The sequence below is a fragment of the Pseudophryne corroboree genome, chromosome 6, assembly GCF_028390025.1.
Source record: "Pseudophryne corroboree isolate aPseCor3 chromosome 6, aPseCor3.hap2, whole genome shotgun sequence".
Classification (NCBI taxonomy): Eukaryota; Metazoa; Chordata; class Amphibia; order Anura; family Myobatrachidae; genus Pseudophryne; species Pseudophryne corroboree.
Window position 1 is genome coordinate 417713731 of NC_086449.1, and position 17075 is coordinate 417730805.

At 46.1% G+C, this 17075-nt stretch overlaps 1 protein-coding gene across 2 annotated transcripts in view; it reads left to right on the top strand.

Annotated features, from left to right (window-relative positions):
• Positions 1-17075, top strand: part of LOC134932483 (cadherin-related family member 4-like) — a 298616-nt gene that overhangs the window by 177819 nt on the left and 103722 nt on the right. For both annotated transcript variants that reach the window (XM_063926947.1, XM_063926948.1), the window contains exon 13: positions 7607-7787. In XM_063926947.1, coding sequence (XP_063783017.1) covers positions 7607-7787 — 181 coding nt within the window. The remainder of the gene's footprint in view (positions 1-7606; positions 7788-17075) is intronic.

Consider the following 17075-nt stretch of genomic DNA (forward strand, 5'->3'; position numbering starts at 1 on the left):
GCATACAGTTTACTTTCAGTAATAGGCACAAGTGCCAGTACCTTGTCACCTGGATTAAAGGTCCAGTTGACAGTGGTAACGTCGTAACAGCGTTTTTGGTGCTGATAAGGCCTTTCCATATGTTCATTCAGAAGTGGAGCAATTTGCCAAAGACGGCCATACAATTTGGGCACAAATTAAACTGTTAGGCTCTTCAGAAGATTGCTGCACCCACCCTTCTTTTAACAGATCTAGTATCCCTCAGGACTTTCTAAAATAGAGGAGCTCGAAGGGGCTAAACCCCGTAGAGGCTTGGGGTACCTCTCAAACTGCAAACATTAGATAAGGTATGAGTAGGTCCCAATCCCACTTCTCCTGTGAAACCACCCTTTTTATCATCTGCTTAAGCGTTTGGTTAAAGCGTTCAACCAAGCCGTCTGTCTGTGGGTGGTAAACCGAAGTGGTAATTCTATCTACCTTTAACAAACGACACAGATCTATCATTAATTTAAACCCAAAAGGGGTACCTTGGTCTATCAGGACCACTTTTGGTATTCCCAGATGGGTATACAGCATCAACAACTCCCAGGCAATAGTGTCAGACTTTATGTTCCGTAGTGGAATGGCCTCCGGGAACCTGGTGGCATAATCCACCACCACCACCAATATATACTGATGCCCACAAGTAGAGATTTCCACTGGTCCTATCAGATCCATACCAATTCGTTCAAAAGGCATGGAAAAGATAGGTGGGTTAACCATGGGTGCCATAAATTAGTTTTTGCACACTGACCATTCCTGACATGACAATATTTTTTTTACTGTGGCATGAATGCCTGGCCAGAAGAACCGTTGCTGGATAAATGTGCATAAGCAGCCCTCAATACTAGCTGCTTGTGTTTCCAGGTAACCAGCAACTGGTCTACCCTCCCATCCTGGAAATAAGTTACACGGTACAACAAATCATTTTTAACTATGAAATAAGGCACACCTTCAGGTGGTAAAGCAGAGTTTACCTTACCATTTACCACTACCACATTTTCAAAAGCATTAGACAAATTGTCATTGGCCTTTTGATCTCGCCCAAAGTCGTACAAAGCCACACTTCCACCAATGGGGACCAGTGTGTCTCAATATCACCTCCCCCCTGCTGCTCACTGCCAAGAGAGGACTTTAAAGTCATACAGCCTTGGCCTCCAGTAGATCTCAGCCTGTGGGTTAGCTCAGCCTATGTCTGTCAGTGTTATGCCAGGTAACCACCTCCTGTAACAGCAGGAAGTCCTGGCCCAGGATCAGCAGATAAAGAGACTTGGATGCTAATGCTGCTACCATTCATTGGGCGTCCTTTAATCACCACCGGCAGGTGCATTCGTGGGCATTCTTCTATGTCCTCATGTATACACAGCACCTTTACCAGGGATGAAACCTGGTCAGACCTAAGAGGAAACACGTTAGCCAAAATGATAGTCAGTGCACTGCCAGCATCAACCAAGGCCCAGATATTCCAGCCTTTGATCTATACCATCAGACAAAACAGGGTGGTTTCAGTTGGGGAAATGCTTTCAGCCACCACGCTGACTACAGGTTGTGCTGTTTTTACTGTGCTGAAATCCATCAGCTCACTCTGCTTTGGGCAGTCCCGCTGTACATGCCCAGGTTCATCACACTTAAAACATCCTGCTGAAGGCAGTTTGTGTAGTCTAATAATGGGAACCTGGGTTCAGGGTTTAGGTACTGGCTGTATCCCATGCTTGGCATTATTCAGTTTTCCCAGGGGCAGGTACCTCTCGATCACCATTGCTAACTCCTTAAATGTCCTGGGGTCAGCCTGCAGGGCCCAGTGTTGTACACCGCGGTCTAATACCTGTGTAGCATTGTCCAAAGGAATAATCTCTAGTGCACATGGAGCTGTATTGTTCTCTGGCTGTAGCCACGCTTTACTCAATCTGGCTAGGTTGGCCAGCTGAACTCAACCAAGGGTATGAGCTACCTTCAGCTACAGTCTGGTCAATATATAGGCTCGCTGTTATTCCCCTGTGAGGCAGGGAGCTAACCTGGCAGTCCATTCCTTCTATAGCCACTTCAACTGTGTGACAGTGCATAAAATTATCATCTGAGGGTGTGAGCTTTTCTAACACCTCACCTATTCACATCTCCTTTAAATTATTGTGCAGCAACTGGATCTGAGTTTGCTGTCTTTGAATCTGAGCTTGCTGCTCAGCAACCACATTCTGTTGGCTGACAGACATATTTTGCTGCCTGTAGCCAATTCAGAAAACACTTTCATAACTTCCTCCATATTTCCCTGCTTCTCATATACAAAGTTAGCAGGCTTAATTAAACACCTAGGGTAAGCCAGTTTCCAAGTACACTATCTCAGCTGGTTACCCTCAACACTGCATACCATTCCCTGGGCTCCTGGCACATACACAGGAATTAATAACCGCTGTATTGTGTGCACAGCTTGAAAAAAGACACATATACACATATCCACTACTTTTAAAAGGTTTCACACTCACCAAGCTGCTGTACAGTGGGTAGAGTCCTGCAATGTGCCTCACTCTGCTGTGAGTGGATACATTTAGGGTTTGCTGCAGATATCGTCCAGCAATTGTGTCCCTATTTGGGCATCAATTGTGGCAGAAATCACCAAGTCAGAGTATAATCCAACACACTTTCGGGGTAATTCAGACCTGATCGCAGCCTCAAATTTGTAAGCAGTGTGGCAGATATAATATTTGCAGAGAGAGTAAGATTTGGGTGGTTATTTTGTTTCTGTGCAGAGTAAATAATGTCTGCTTTATTTTGACACTGCAATTTAGATTTCAGATTGAACACACCCCACCCAAATCTAACGCTCTCTGCACATGTTATATCTTCCCCTCCCTGCAGTGCACATGGTTTTGCCCAACTGCTAACGAATTTGCTGCTGCGATCAGATCTCAATTAGGCCCTTTATTTCCACCTCAGGCTTCTCATGCAGGTTTTGTAGGCCAGGTTTTACAGACCATTCTTAAAACAGCAGTAAAACATTGCAAGTTCTGGTAATTACAAACAGTGCATATTCCAAATGGCTCTTAACATAACCCCAGTCCCCTCAAGCTATTGCCTAGCCACTTGCTGGTATCAGGAGCAATGACCTACTGAACAAAACACATTTTTAAAGACAGCAGACAAGTTGAAGTGATTAGCCCAGCTGTTGCTTAACACAGACAGTTAAACCCCAGAGTGGATTAGAGCAAGTTTACTTTAGACACATTGGGGGGTCATCCCAACCCGATTGCTTGCTGCAGTTTGTCGCAGCGCAGTGATCGGGTCAAAACTGCGCATGCGCCGGCACATAGCAGCTTTCGTTACCTAGCGATTGCCTCTGAGACAGGAGGGGGCTGAACGGCGGCATTAAGCTGCCGTTTAGGGGGAGCGGTCCGGCCAACGCATTTGTGTCCGGAACGTTGGGGGGGCAGGACGCGGCGGCTGCGTGATGTCTCACGCAGCTGCTGCGGCCAGCGGGAGCAACGAGCAACTCCCAGCCAGCTGCAGGAGCTGCGCTGGCCGGGAGTTACTCCTCAAATACAAAGGCATCACCTCTGTGCGATGCTTCTGTATTTGTGCGGGGGGGGGGGGGGCGGCACTGACATGCGGGGCGGACTAGCCCTGTGCTGGGCGTCCCCCCAGATGTCTGAGTTAACGATCGTAGCTGTGCTAAATTTAGCACAGCTACGATCAACTCAGAATGACCCCCATTGTGCAACATAGTGCTATATTGACTTCAGACAAAATATCACATACATAACTAAATTGTATTCAATCAATTTATAGAAAAAAATAATTTATATGAAAGGAAATACAGTAGGAATATCTAAACTAATAGGTGCAATATGATTTGTGCTAGTGTATAAACTGATTAATATTTTTGTTTAGTTTTCTGCAAAAATGTAAGAAAATGTGTAGAATGTTTGCACATTTCTATTAGTGATGTGCACGGGAAATTTTTCGGGTTTTGTGTTTTGGTTATGGATTCGGTTCCGCCGCCGTGTTTTGGATTCGGACGCGTTTTGGCAAAACCTCCCTGAAATTTTTTTGTCGGATTCGGGTGTGTTTTGGATTTGGGTGTTTTTTTTACAAAAAACCCCCAAAAACAGCTTAAATCATAGAATTTGGGGGTCATTTTGATCCCATAGTATTATTAACCTCAATAACCATAATTTCCACTCATTTTCAGTCTATTCTGAACACCTCACACCTCACAATATTATTATTAGTCCTAAAATTTGCACCGAGGTCGCTGGATGGCTAAGCTAAGCGACACAAGTGGCCGACACAAACACCTGGCCCATCTAGGAGTGGCACTGCAGTGTCAGGCAGGATGGCACTTCAAAAAAATTGTCCCCAAACAGCACATGATGCAAAGAAAAAAAGAGGCGCACCAAGGTCGCTGTGTGACTAAGCTAAGCGACACAAGTGGCCGACACAAACACCTGGCCCATCTAGGAGTGGCACTGCAGTGTCAGACAGGATGGCACTTCAAAAAAATAGTCCCCAAACAGCACATGATGCAAAGAAAAAAAGAGGCGCAATGAGGTAGCTGTGTGACTAAGCTAAGCGACCCAAGTGGCCGACACAAACACCTGGCCCATCTAGGAGTGGCACTGCAGTGTCAGACAGGATGGCACTTCAAAAAAATAGTCCCCAAACAGCACATGATGCAAAGAAAAAAAGAGGCGCACCAAGGTCGCTGTGTGACTAAGCTAAGCGACACAAGTGGCCGACACAAACACCTGGGCCATCTAGGAGTGGCACTGCAGTGTCAGGCAGGATGGCACTTCAAAAAAATAGTCCCCAAACAGCACATGATGCAAAGAAAAAAAGAGGTGCACCAAGGTCGCTGTGTGACTAAGCTAAGCGACACAAGTGGCCGACACAAACACCTGGCCCATCTAGGAGTGGCACTGCAGTGTCAGGCAGGATGGCACTTCAAAAAAAATAGCTCAAACAGCACATGATGCAAAGAAAAAAAGAGGTGCACCAAGGTCACTGTTTGACTAAGCTAAGCGAAACAAGTTGCCGACACAAACATCTGGCCCATCTAGGAGTGGCACTGCAGTTTTCTAGCAAGAGGATGAGTGCTTCCATCCTCATGTGAATCTGAACCACTAGCCATGAACATAGGCCAGGGCCTCAGCCGTTCCTTGCCACTCCGTGCCGTAAATGGCATATTGCCAAGTTTACGCTTCTCATCAGACGCTTTCAATTTTGATTTTTGGGTCATTTTACTGAACTTTTGTTTTTTGGATTTTACATGCTCTCTACTATGACATTGGGCATCGGCCTTGGCAGACGACGTTGATGGCATTTCATCGTCTTGGCCATGACTAGTGGCAGCAGCTTCAGCACGAGGTGGAAGTGGATCTTGATCTTTCCCTATTTTAACCTCCACATTTTTGTTCTCCATTTTTTAATGTGTGGAATTATATGCCAGTATCAATAGCAATGGCATACTACTATATATACTGCGCACAACTGAAATGCACCACAGGTATGGATGGATAGTATACTTGACGACACAGAGGTAGGTAGAGCAGTGGCCTTCCGTACCGTACTGCTATATATACTGGTGGTCACTGTCAGCAAACTGCAAAACTAAAATGCACCACAGGTATAGAATCTAGATGGATAGTATACTTGATGACACAGAGGTAGGTAGAGCAGTGGCCTTCCGTACCGTACTGCTATATATACTGGTGGTCACTGTCAGCAAACTGCAAAACTAAAATGCACCACAGGTATAGAATCTAGATGGATAGTAAACTTGACGACACAGAGGTAGGTAGAGCAGTGGCCTTCCGTACCGTACTGCTATATATACTGGTGGTCACTGTCAGCAAACTGCAAAACTAAAATGCACCACAGGTATAGAATCTAGATGGATAGTATACTTGACGACACAGAAGTAGGTAGAGCAGTGGCCTTCCGTACCGTACTGCTATATATACTAGTGGTCACTGTCAGCAAACTGCAAAACTAAAATGCACCACAGGTATAGAATCTAGATGGATAGTATACTTTACGACACAGAGGTAGGTAGAGCAGTGGCCTTCCGTACCGTACTGCTATATATACTGGTGGTCACTGTCAGCAAACTGCAAAACTAAAATGCACCACAGGTATAGAATCTAGATGGATAGTATACTTGACGACACAGAGGTAGGTAGAGCAGTGGCCTTCCGTACCGTACTGCTATATATACTGGTGGTCACTGTCAGCAAAACTATGCACTGTACTCCTCCTATATAATACTGCTGGTCCCCAGTCCCCACAATAAAGCAGTGTGAGCACAGATATATGCAGCACACTGAGCACAGATATGGAGTGTTTTTCCGGCAGACAACGTATACTGGTGGTCACTGGTCAGCAAAACTCTGCACTGTACTCCTCCTATATAATATACTAGTGGTCCCCAGTCCCCACAATAAAGCAGTGTGCGCACAGATATATGCAGCACACTGAGCACAGATATGGAGTGTTTTTCAGGCAGACAACGTATACTGGTGGTCACTGTCAGCAAAACTCTGCACTGTACTCCTCCTATATAATACTGCTGGTCCCCAGTCCCCACAATAAAGCAGTGTGAGCACAGATATATGCAGCACACTGAGCACAGATATGAAGTGTTTTTCAGGCAGACAACGTATACTGGTGGTCACTGTCAGCAAAACTATGCACTGTACTCCTCCTATATAATACTGCTGGTCCCCAGTCCCCACAATAAAGCAGTGTAAGCACAGATATATGCAGCACACTGAGCACAGATATGGAGTGTTTTTCAGGCAGACAACGTATACTGGTGGTCACTGTCAGCAAAACTCTGCACTGTACTCCTCCTATATAATATACTGGTGGTCCCCAGTCCCCACAATAAAGCAGTGTGAGCACAGATATATGCAGCACACTGAGCACAGATATGGACTGTTTTTCAGGTAGACAACGTATACTGGTGGTCACTGTCAGCAAAACTCTGCACTGTACTCCTCCTATATAATACAGCTGCTCCCCAGTCCCCACAATTAAGCAGTGTGAGCACAGATATATGCAGCACACTGAGCACAGATATGGAGTGTTTTTCAGGCAGACAACGTATACTGGTGGTCACTGTCAGCAAAACTCTGCACTGTACTCCTCCTATATAATACAGCTGCTCCCCAGTCCCCACAATTCAGCAATAAGCACAAATATTTGCATCAACATTAATAAACGGAGAGGACGCCAGCCACGTCCTCTCCCTAACATTTCCAATGCACGAGTGAAAATGGCGGCGACGCGCGGCTGCTTATATAAAATCCGAATCTCGCGAGAATCCGACAGCGGGATGATGACGTTCGGGCGCGCTCGGGTTAACCGAGCCCTACGGGAGAATCCGAGTATGCCTCGGACCCGTGTAAAATGGGTGAAGTTCGGGGGGGTTCGGTTTCCGAGGAACCGAACCCGCTCATCACTAATTTCTATGTAGTCCCAGGATAACATTAATTGCAATACTTATGTGACATGTAGTTTTCTTACTACAGGTATTAATATAATTTATGATGAGTATATGTTGCTGAGAATTAACTTTAAACCTATTTAATTACAGATTCTGGTGAAATAAAAATTGCTTATCCCTTGGACTATGAAGACCCTACTGTTGTTTATGAACAACTATTAATTGTTAATGCATTTGATAATGACAGAGTCCATATTTCAGTAGCAGAAATAACAGTGAGACTAACCGATGTCAATGATAACTATCCACAATGTGATGGCTATCCAAACATGTAAGTACAGTTGTTTATGGAAAACTAAAGATAACTTTGAACAGGATGCAGTCACTTTACCGGCTGTCGGTATCCCGACATTCAGGAGACCGATGCCGGAATCCCCATACCCGCCAATAAACCGACACTCAGCATACCAACACTGCAATTATAGTATACATTTCTCTATCATGTAAGGTTCTTGAGTGACCTATACAGACGGAGCCACGCTCATTGAGTGTGGCTACATCGCAGGCAGTGACGCGCGCGTGCCTAGGTGCGACTGCACCTTGACATGCCGCCAAACGTACAGATACGCTCCCATTCACTTTGAATTTGGCATGTGCAAATCTACGATGCACGCGTGTCCCAGTCGTTCCCGGCCGGGCGCATCGCCAGGCGCCCCTAGTCGCAGACGAAGTCACAATTAGCAAGGCTTTACCTGTAACTCTTTTTTCTCTAACGTCCTAAGTGGATGCTGGGGACTCCGTAAGGACCATGGGGAATAGCGGCTCCGCAGGAGACTGGGCACATCTAAAGAAAGCTTTAGGACTATCTGGTGTGCACTGGCTCCTCCCCCTATGACCCTCCTCCAAGCCTCAGTTAGATCTCTGTGCCCGAACGAGAAGGGTGCACACTAGGGGCTCTCCTGAGCTTCTTAGTGAAAGTTTTAGATTAGGTTTTTTATTTTCAGTGAGACCTGCTGGCAACAGGCTCACTGCATCGAGGGACTAAGGGGAGAAGAAGCGAACTCACCTGTGTGCAGAGTTGATTGGGCTTCTTAGGCTACTGGACATTAGCTCCAGAGGGACGATCACAGGCCCAGCTTGGATGGGTCCCAGAGCCGCGCCGCCGGCCCCCTTACAGAGCCAGAAGGCAGAAGAGGTCCGGAAAATCGGCGGCAGAAGACGTCCTGTCTTCAACAAGGTAGCGCACAGCACTGCAGCTGTGCGCCATTGCTCTTAGCACACTTCACACTTCGGTCACTGAGGGTGCAGGGCGCTGGGGGGGGGCGCCCTGAGACGCAATAAAAACACCTTGGATGGCAAAAAAAATGCATCACATATAGCTCCTGGGCTATATGGATGCATTTAACCCCTGCCAGAATCCATAAAAAAGCAGGAGAAAAGTCCGCGAAAAAGGGGCGGAGCCTATCTCCTCAGCACACTGGCGCCATTTTCCCTCACAGCTCCGTTGGAGGGAAGCTCCCTGTCTCTCCCCTGCAGTCACTACACTACAGAAAGGGTTAAAAAAAGAGAGGGGGGCACTAATTAGGCGCAGTATTAACTATACAGCAGCTATAAGGGGAAAAACACTTATATAAGGTTATCCCTGTATATATATAGCGCTCTGGTGTGTGCTGGCAAACTCTCCCTCTGTCTCCCCAAAGGGCTAGTGGGGTCCTGTCCTCTATCAGAGCATTCCCTGTGTGTGTGCTGTATGTCGGTACTTTTGTGTCGACATGTATGAGGAGAAAAATGATGTGGAGACGGAGCACATTGCCTGTAATAGTGATGTCACCCCCTAGGGGGTCGACACCTGAGTGGATGAACTGTTGGAAGGAATTACGTGACAGTGTCAGCTCTGTATAAAAGACAGTGGTTGACATGAGACAGCCGGCTACTCTGCTTGTGCCTGTCCAGACGTCTCATAGGCCGTCAGGGGCTCTAAAGCTCCCGTTACCTCAGATGGCAGATATAGACGCCGACACGGATACTGACTCCAGTGTCGACGGTGAAGAGACGAATGTGACTTCCAGTAGGGCCACACGTTACATGATTGAGGCAATGAAAAATGTTTTACACATTTCTGATAATACGAGTACCACCAAAAAAGGGGTATTATGTTCGGTGAGGAAAAACTACCTGTAGTTTTCCTGAATCTGAGAAATTAAATGAGGTGTGTGATGATGCGTGGGTTTTCCCCCGATAACAACGGATAATTTCTAAAATGTTATTGGCATTATATCCTTTCCCGCCAGAGGTTAGGGTGCGTTGGGAAACACCCCCTAGGGGGGATAAAGCGCTCACACGCTTGTAAGGGCTCTACCTTCGCCTGAGATGGCCGCCCTTAAGGATCCTGCTGATAGAAAGCAGGAGGGTATTCTAAAAGGTATTTACACACATACTGGTGTTATACTGCGACCAGCAATCGCCTCAGCCTGGATGTGCAGTGCTGGGTTGGCGTGGTCGGATTCCCTGACTGAAAATATTGATACCCTAGATAGGGACAGTATATTTTTGCCTATAGAGCATTTAAAAGATGCATTTTTATATATGCGTGATGCACAGCGGAATATTTGCCGACTGGCATCAAGTCTAAGCGCGTTGTCCATTTCTACCAGTAGAGGGTTATGGACACGTCAGTGGTCAGGTGATGCGTATTCCAAACGGCATTTGGAAGTATTGCTTTATTAAGGGAGGAGTTATTTGGGGTCGGTCTTTCAGACCTGGTGGCCACGGCAACAGCTGGGAATTCCACGTTTGTACCCCAGGTCGCCTCTCAACATGAGAAGACGCCGTATTATCAGGCGCAGTCTTTTCGTGGACAAGCGGGCAAAAGGTTCCTCATTTCTGCCCCGTGACAGAGGGAGAGGAAAAAGGCTGCAGAAATCAGCCAGTTCCCAGGAACAGAAACCCTCTCCCGCCTCTGCCAAGCCCTCAGTATACGCTGGGGCTTTACAAGCAGAATCAGGCACGGTGGGGGGCCCGTCTCAATGAATTTCAGCGCGCAGTCGGCTCACTCGCAAGTAGACCCCTGGATCCTTCAGGTGATATCTCAGGGGTACAAATTAGAATTCGAGACGTCTCCCCCTCGCCGTTTCCTAAAGTCGGCTTTACCGATGTCTCCTTCTGACAGGGAGACAGTTTTGGAAGCCATTCACAAGCTGTATTCCCAGCAGGTGATAATCAAGATACCCCTCCTGCAACAGGGAACGGGGTATTATTCCACACTGTTGTGGTACCGAAGCCGGACGGCTCGGTGAGACCGATTCTAAATCTAAAATCTTTGAACACTTACGTACAGAGGTTCAAATTCAAGATTGAGTCACTCAGAGCAGTGATTGCGAACCTGGAAGAAGGGGACTACATGATGTCTCGGGACATCAAGGATGCTTACCTTCATGTCAAAATTTACCCTTCTCACCAAGGGTACCTCAGGTTTAGGGTACAGAACTGTCACTATCAGTTCAGACGCTGCCGTATGGATGGTACACGGCACCCCGGGTCTTTACCAAGGTAATGGCCGAAATGATGATATTCCTTCGAAGGAAGTGAATTTTAGTTATCCCTTCCTTGGACAATTCCCTGATAAGGGTAAGATCCAGGGAACAGTTGGAGGTCGGTGTAGCACTATCTCAGGTAGTGTTGCGGCAGCACGATTGGATTCTCAATATTCCAAAATCGCACCTGGTTCCGACGACGTGTCTTCTGTTCCTAGGGATGATCCTGGACACAGTCCAGAAAAAGGTGTTTCTCCCGGAGGAGAAAGCCAGGGAGTTATCCGAGCTAGTCAGGAACCTCCTAAAACTGAGCCAAGTCTCAGTGCATCAATGCACAAGGGTTCTGGGTAAAATGGTGGCTTCCTACGAAGCAATCCCATTCGGCAGATTCCACGCAAGAACTTTCCAGTGGGACCTGCGGGACAAATGGTCCGGATCGCATCTTCAGATGCATCAGCGGATAACCCTGTCACCAAGGACAAGGGTGTCCCTCCTGTGGTGGTTGCAGAGTGCTCATCTTCTAGAGGGCCGCAGATTAGGCATTCAGGACTGGGTCCTGGTGACCACTGATGCCAGCCTGCGAGGCTGGGGAGCAGTCACACAGGGAAGGAATATCCAGGGCTTATGGTCAAGCCTGGAGACATCACTTCACATAAATATCCTGAAGCTAAGGGACATTTACAATGCTCTAAGCTTAGCAAGACCTCTGCTTCAAGGTCAGCCGGTGTTGATCCAGTCGGACAACATCACGGCAGTCACCCACGTAAACAGACAGGGTGGCACAAGAAGCAGGAGGGCAATGGCAGAAGCTGCAAGGATTCTTCGCTGGGCGGAAAATCATGTGATAGCACTGTCAGCAGTATTCATTCCGGGAGTGGACAACTGGGAAGCAGACTTCCTCAGCACGACCTCCACCCGGGAGAGTGGGGACTTCACCCAGAAGTCTTCCACATGATTAAAAACTCGACATGTATTGCGCCAGGTCCAGGGACCCTCAGGCAATAAGCTGTAGACGCTCTGGTAACACCGTGGGTGTACCAGTCAGGGTATGTGTTCCCTCCTCTGCCTCTCATACCCAAGGTACTGAGATTGATAAGATGGAGAGGAGTAAGCACTATATTCGTGGTTCCGGATTGGCCAAGAAGGACTTGGTAACCGGAACTTCAAGAGATGCTCACGGAGGATCCGTGGCCTCTACCTCTAAGAAGGGACCTGCTCCAGCAAGGACCCTGTCTGTTCCAAGACTTACCGCGGCTGCGTTTGACGGCATGGCGGTTGAACGCCGGATCCTGAAGGAAAAAAGGCATTCCGGATGAAGTCATCCCTATCCTGATCAAAGCCAGGAAGGATGTAACTGCAAAAACATTATCACCGCAATTGGCGAAAATATGTTGCGTGGTGCGAGGCCAGTAAGGCCCGACGGAGGAAATTCAACTGGGTCGATTCCTACATTTCCTGCAAACAGGAGTGTCTATGGGCCTGAAATTGGGGTCCATTAAGGTTCAAATTTCGGCCCTGTCAATTTTCTTTCAAAAAGAACTAGCTTCAGTCCCTGAAGTTCAGACGTTTGTAAAAGGGGTACTGCATATGCAGCCTCCTTTTGTGCCTCCAGTGGCACTTTGGGATCTCAATGTAGTTTTGGGTTCCAAAAGTCACATTGGTTTGAACCACTTAAATCTGTGGAGTTAAAATATCTCACATGGAAAGTGGTCATGCTGTTGGCCCTGGCCTGGGCCAGGCGCGTGTCAGAATTGGCGGCTTTATCCTGAAAAAGCCCTTATCTGATTTTCCATTCGGACAGGGCGGAATTGAGGACTCGTCCTCAGTTTCTCCCCAAGGTGGTTTCAGCGTCTCACCTGAACCAACCTATTGGTGGTGCCTGCGGCTACTAGGGACTTGGAGGCCTCCAAGTTGCTAGACGTTGTCAGTGCCCTGAAAATATATGTTTCCAGGACGGCTGGAGTCAGGAAATCTGACTCGCTGTTTATCCTGTGTGCACCCAACAAGCTGGGTGCTCCTGCTTCTAAGCAGACTATTGCTCGTTGGATTGGTAGTACAATTCAGCTTGCACATTCTGTGGCAGGCCTGCCACAGCCAAAAATCTGTAAATGCCCACTCCACAAGGAAGGTGGGCTCATCTTGGGCGGCTGCCCGAGGGGTCTCGGCTTTACAACTTTGCCGAGCAGCTACTTGGTCAGGAGCAAATACGTTTGTAAAATTCTACAAAATTGATATCCTGTCTGAGGAGGACCTGGAGTTCTCTCATTTGGTGCTGCAGAGTCATCCGCACTCTCCCGCCCGTTTGGGAGCTTTGGTATAATCCCCATGGTCCTTACGGAGTCCCCAGCATCCACTTAGGACGTTAGAGAAAATAAGAATTTACTTACCGATAATTCTATTTCTCATAGTCCGTAGTGGATGCTGGGCGCCCATCCCAAGTGCGGATTGTCTGCAATACTTGTACATAGTTATTGTTACAAAAATCGGGTTATTATTGTTGTGAGCCATCTTTCAGAGGCTCCTCTGTTATCATGCTGTTAACTGGGTTCAGATCACAGGTTATACGGTGTGATTGGTGTGGCTGGTATGAGTCTTACCCGGGATTCAAAATCCTTCCTTATTGTGTACGCTCGTCCGGGCACAGTATCCTAACTGAGGCTTGGAGGAGGGTCATAGGGGGAGGAGCCAGTGCACACCAGATAGTCCTAAAGCTTTCTTTAGATGTGCCCAGTCTCCTGCGGAGCCGCTATTCCCCATGGTCCTTACGGAGTCCCCAGCATCCACTACGGACTATGAGAAATAGAATTATCGGTAAGTAAATTCTTATTTTTTAAAACCATATCTGACCAAAAAGTACAAACTTGTAAAAAAAATAGCTTGTCTGATTTTCTGCTGTACTTTGCCTCAGAAATGTCTCTTAGGAACCCAGCAGTAGTCATACAGCAAATTGGGGTTCCCTTAGTTTTACAGACCTAGTGGAACATCGCATTATTGGTGGGCAGTAGTAAAAGGGGAAACCCTCTATATTCATCATCATGGTTTCATCTACTAGTGCTGTGGCCAAGAAGTCTAACATGTTCTGATAGATACCACAATCCACAAGAGTTAGGTGTCCGTCACTCCACAATGTCGCAAAGTCACATATTAATATTTCAATCGTAGAAATGGTAAATCAATATACTGTAAATCCATAAAATATTTACAGTTTCCCATGCAACACCAATATTCTTATGATTGAACAGGAGTTATCCTTAAACATGTATCATAAAGCATGATAATAAATAAATAAATAAATAAACAAATAGTTTATTATTGTCTGGATAAAAAACACACCCAGGGGAAACATGGTAATACAGTATACATGGAAAGTGTCAGCGCTCAGGGAGTGGTAGGAGGGAATAACTCCTAGAATGCCAACCGCTGTGTGTCGTATCAAATCTTAAAAACACCCCCTTATATGTTATGCTCACAGGAGGCAAAGATGATATCTGCAGGGTGTATCAATCCTCCGTAGAAGCTTCTGTTATCCTTTATTGGCACACCTAATTAATCTCACCAGAGAACAATACACCTTCGTATTGTCCTGCAGTATCTGGTGCGGAGGGGCATGCTTGGTGGGCATGATCACGGGTTACTGTCCATCCATTTGTCATGTGTCCACTGTTCTATCCCTAGTCGCTATGCAGATGTTATGTTTTTTAATAAAGATATTCTGATAATACATTAAGAGGTGTATTGTTCACTGCACAGATTAATTAGGTGTGCCAATAAAGGACAACAGTATTGGTGTCAGGAAATATATGAATATTTTATGGACTGATATTGATTTACCATTTCTACTAAAAAGTAATAATACATGACTTTGGGACATTGTGGAGCGCCAGAGACCTATTGTGCCTTTGTGAATTGTGGTATTAATGTGAAGGGTTTGGTGAATTTATAAGTGTGATCCTGATGCCCCTCGGGGGGGTGTCCGAGAGGTTGACCTATTTTCTGAGTTGCTATACTCTGATAAATACTAAGGGCAGGCTTTAAAAAGGTCAGAGTTTGGCGGCTGTGCGGGATTCCGGACGAACTCAGATGTTTTTTTAAAGGGGCAATCATGTACAAGGTATGGTTTAGCCATGTACATGATTAAAAAAAAATCCAATTTCAGCTGGCACAGCTGCCAAACTCGGGACTTAATTACATCCCGCGCTATATATGAAGGAGTAGCCAATGTAAGGGCTTCAAGTTCAACTGTGCATGTGTTAACCAGCAAGCCAGGTAATGTCTGTGCAGATCCACCAAAACTGTATCACTGATGTTTCCACAATATTTTCTTGGTACATCACCGCAATAACACATTTCCACAGCAACAGAAAATCTATGTTATTGATGCACATTGTTAGATTATATTGCAATGTAAATGGTTCTGGGGGAAAAGGCTGCATTATTGTACATCTAACACAGCTAACTGATGTTCACTTTTTAAGCCATGTTTTCAGGAGCAGAATAAACATTTATAGTGTAAGACCTAATGCATGTTTTTGCACTGGGAATGGTGCAGTGCAGAGCACAAATAAATACAAGTGATGCGGAGGTATATGCAATTATATTGAAGGGACATAAGTGGATGTTAATGGGGTATTCAGATATAGGCTAAGTTTAGTAAGGGTGTATCAAGGCGTATGGATGAAATTGTGGTGTATGCACAGTTGTACGCACATGTAAATATGCTAGTTTTCAGATGGTTCTCTTGCATCTGGGATAAGCTTTGAACAAGTGTGCACTGATATTGATGATGGCTATGAAACCAAGTGCATCCATAGGGGTGGTCTCAGCATATGGACAGATATCTGCATTTAGTACTGTGCACGAGATAAGGGTGCAATTATGGCTGACTTGCATTCAACTATACATCACCTCTGCAATAATTATTTACACTTATCCAAGTATACTATAATACGTCTCACTTTATAAGCCCCTATTATTCTAAAAGTAAACATTACCCTTTTTCTCATTAAGGGGCTGATTTATCACCATCCGCATGAATGTATCAATAATCGCATGCAGGGACAAAGCTTGCGAGAAAGCTCTGTCCTTGCGAATGCCCTCTGCAGCATTATTGGATATTTTTACAAAAAATGCTCTGAGTTCCTGCTGCGTTTGCACTCCCCCTGCACCCCACGCCATGACTACTCCCCCATGCCAGGACCCACCCACCGGTAAATATACTTACCATTCCCAGCAGCTGGTGGGCTGCTGGGCATCAGATCCTGTGTGCTGCTGTGACCCCCAGTGCTGTAAAGTGAGTTGCCATTTTGCAGCATCATTTTATTGTACTGGGGGTCACAGCTGCTCACAGGAGGACCCGATTACCGGCAGCTTTCATCGTAGCACTGGTTCCTGGCCCCTGGCACTGGTAAGTATGTTTTTTTTTTTTTTAAACTTTGGACACACATAGCTGATCACTGGAGCCAGGTCACTGCAGAGCTTTCTCTGCCGGGGGTCAGAGAAAGCTGTGTAGAAGTACTGATATTGCAATGATCCCTGTGATTAACACAGGGCTCATTGCGTTTTTGTTATTTTCACTTTTTTTTTTTCATTTGCCCAGTTCGCATATCCCATTATAAATATGGGGAATGCAATCTGATTACTAAAATAATGCGAATTAAAGGGTCTAGAGCACTTTTTTACAAAAACTGCTCCAAAAGCCCTAAACATTTCAGTGAAACTAAAATAATGTGAAAAGGGTGTAAAAAAACACCCTTTTTCACATTTGGTTAGTAAAAATTATGTTAATAAATAGGCCCCTAAGTGTTCCTCTAAGTGATGTTAGCCTGGGCAGGATATACACGGGTCCCTGGGTCACACCCTGCATCCATCTTTTCAATACTGACCTCTCCAGAGTACCACACCAGCATCAGCTGCACTGTTGCACACATCTGGGGAAAATGGCTCGGGTGGACAAACTCCAGGAAAATGGCTCAGTGGCACATGCACAGTAGATTCTTGCACAGTGCTAGAGTCTAATATGGTTCCTAGTGCTGAGTCTACTGTGCTGCCTTCTATTGAGGAGGGGGCCTAGACCAGTGGTTCTCAAA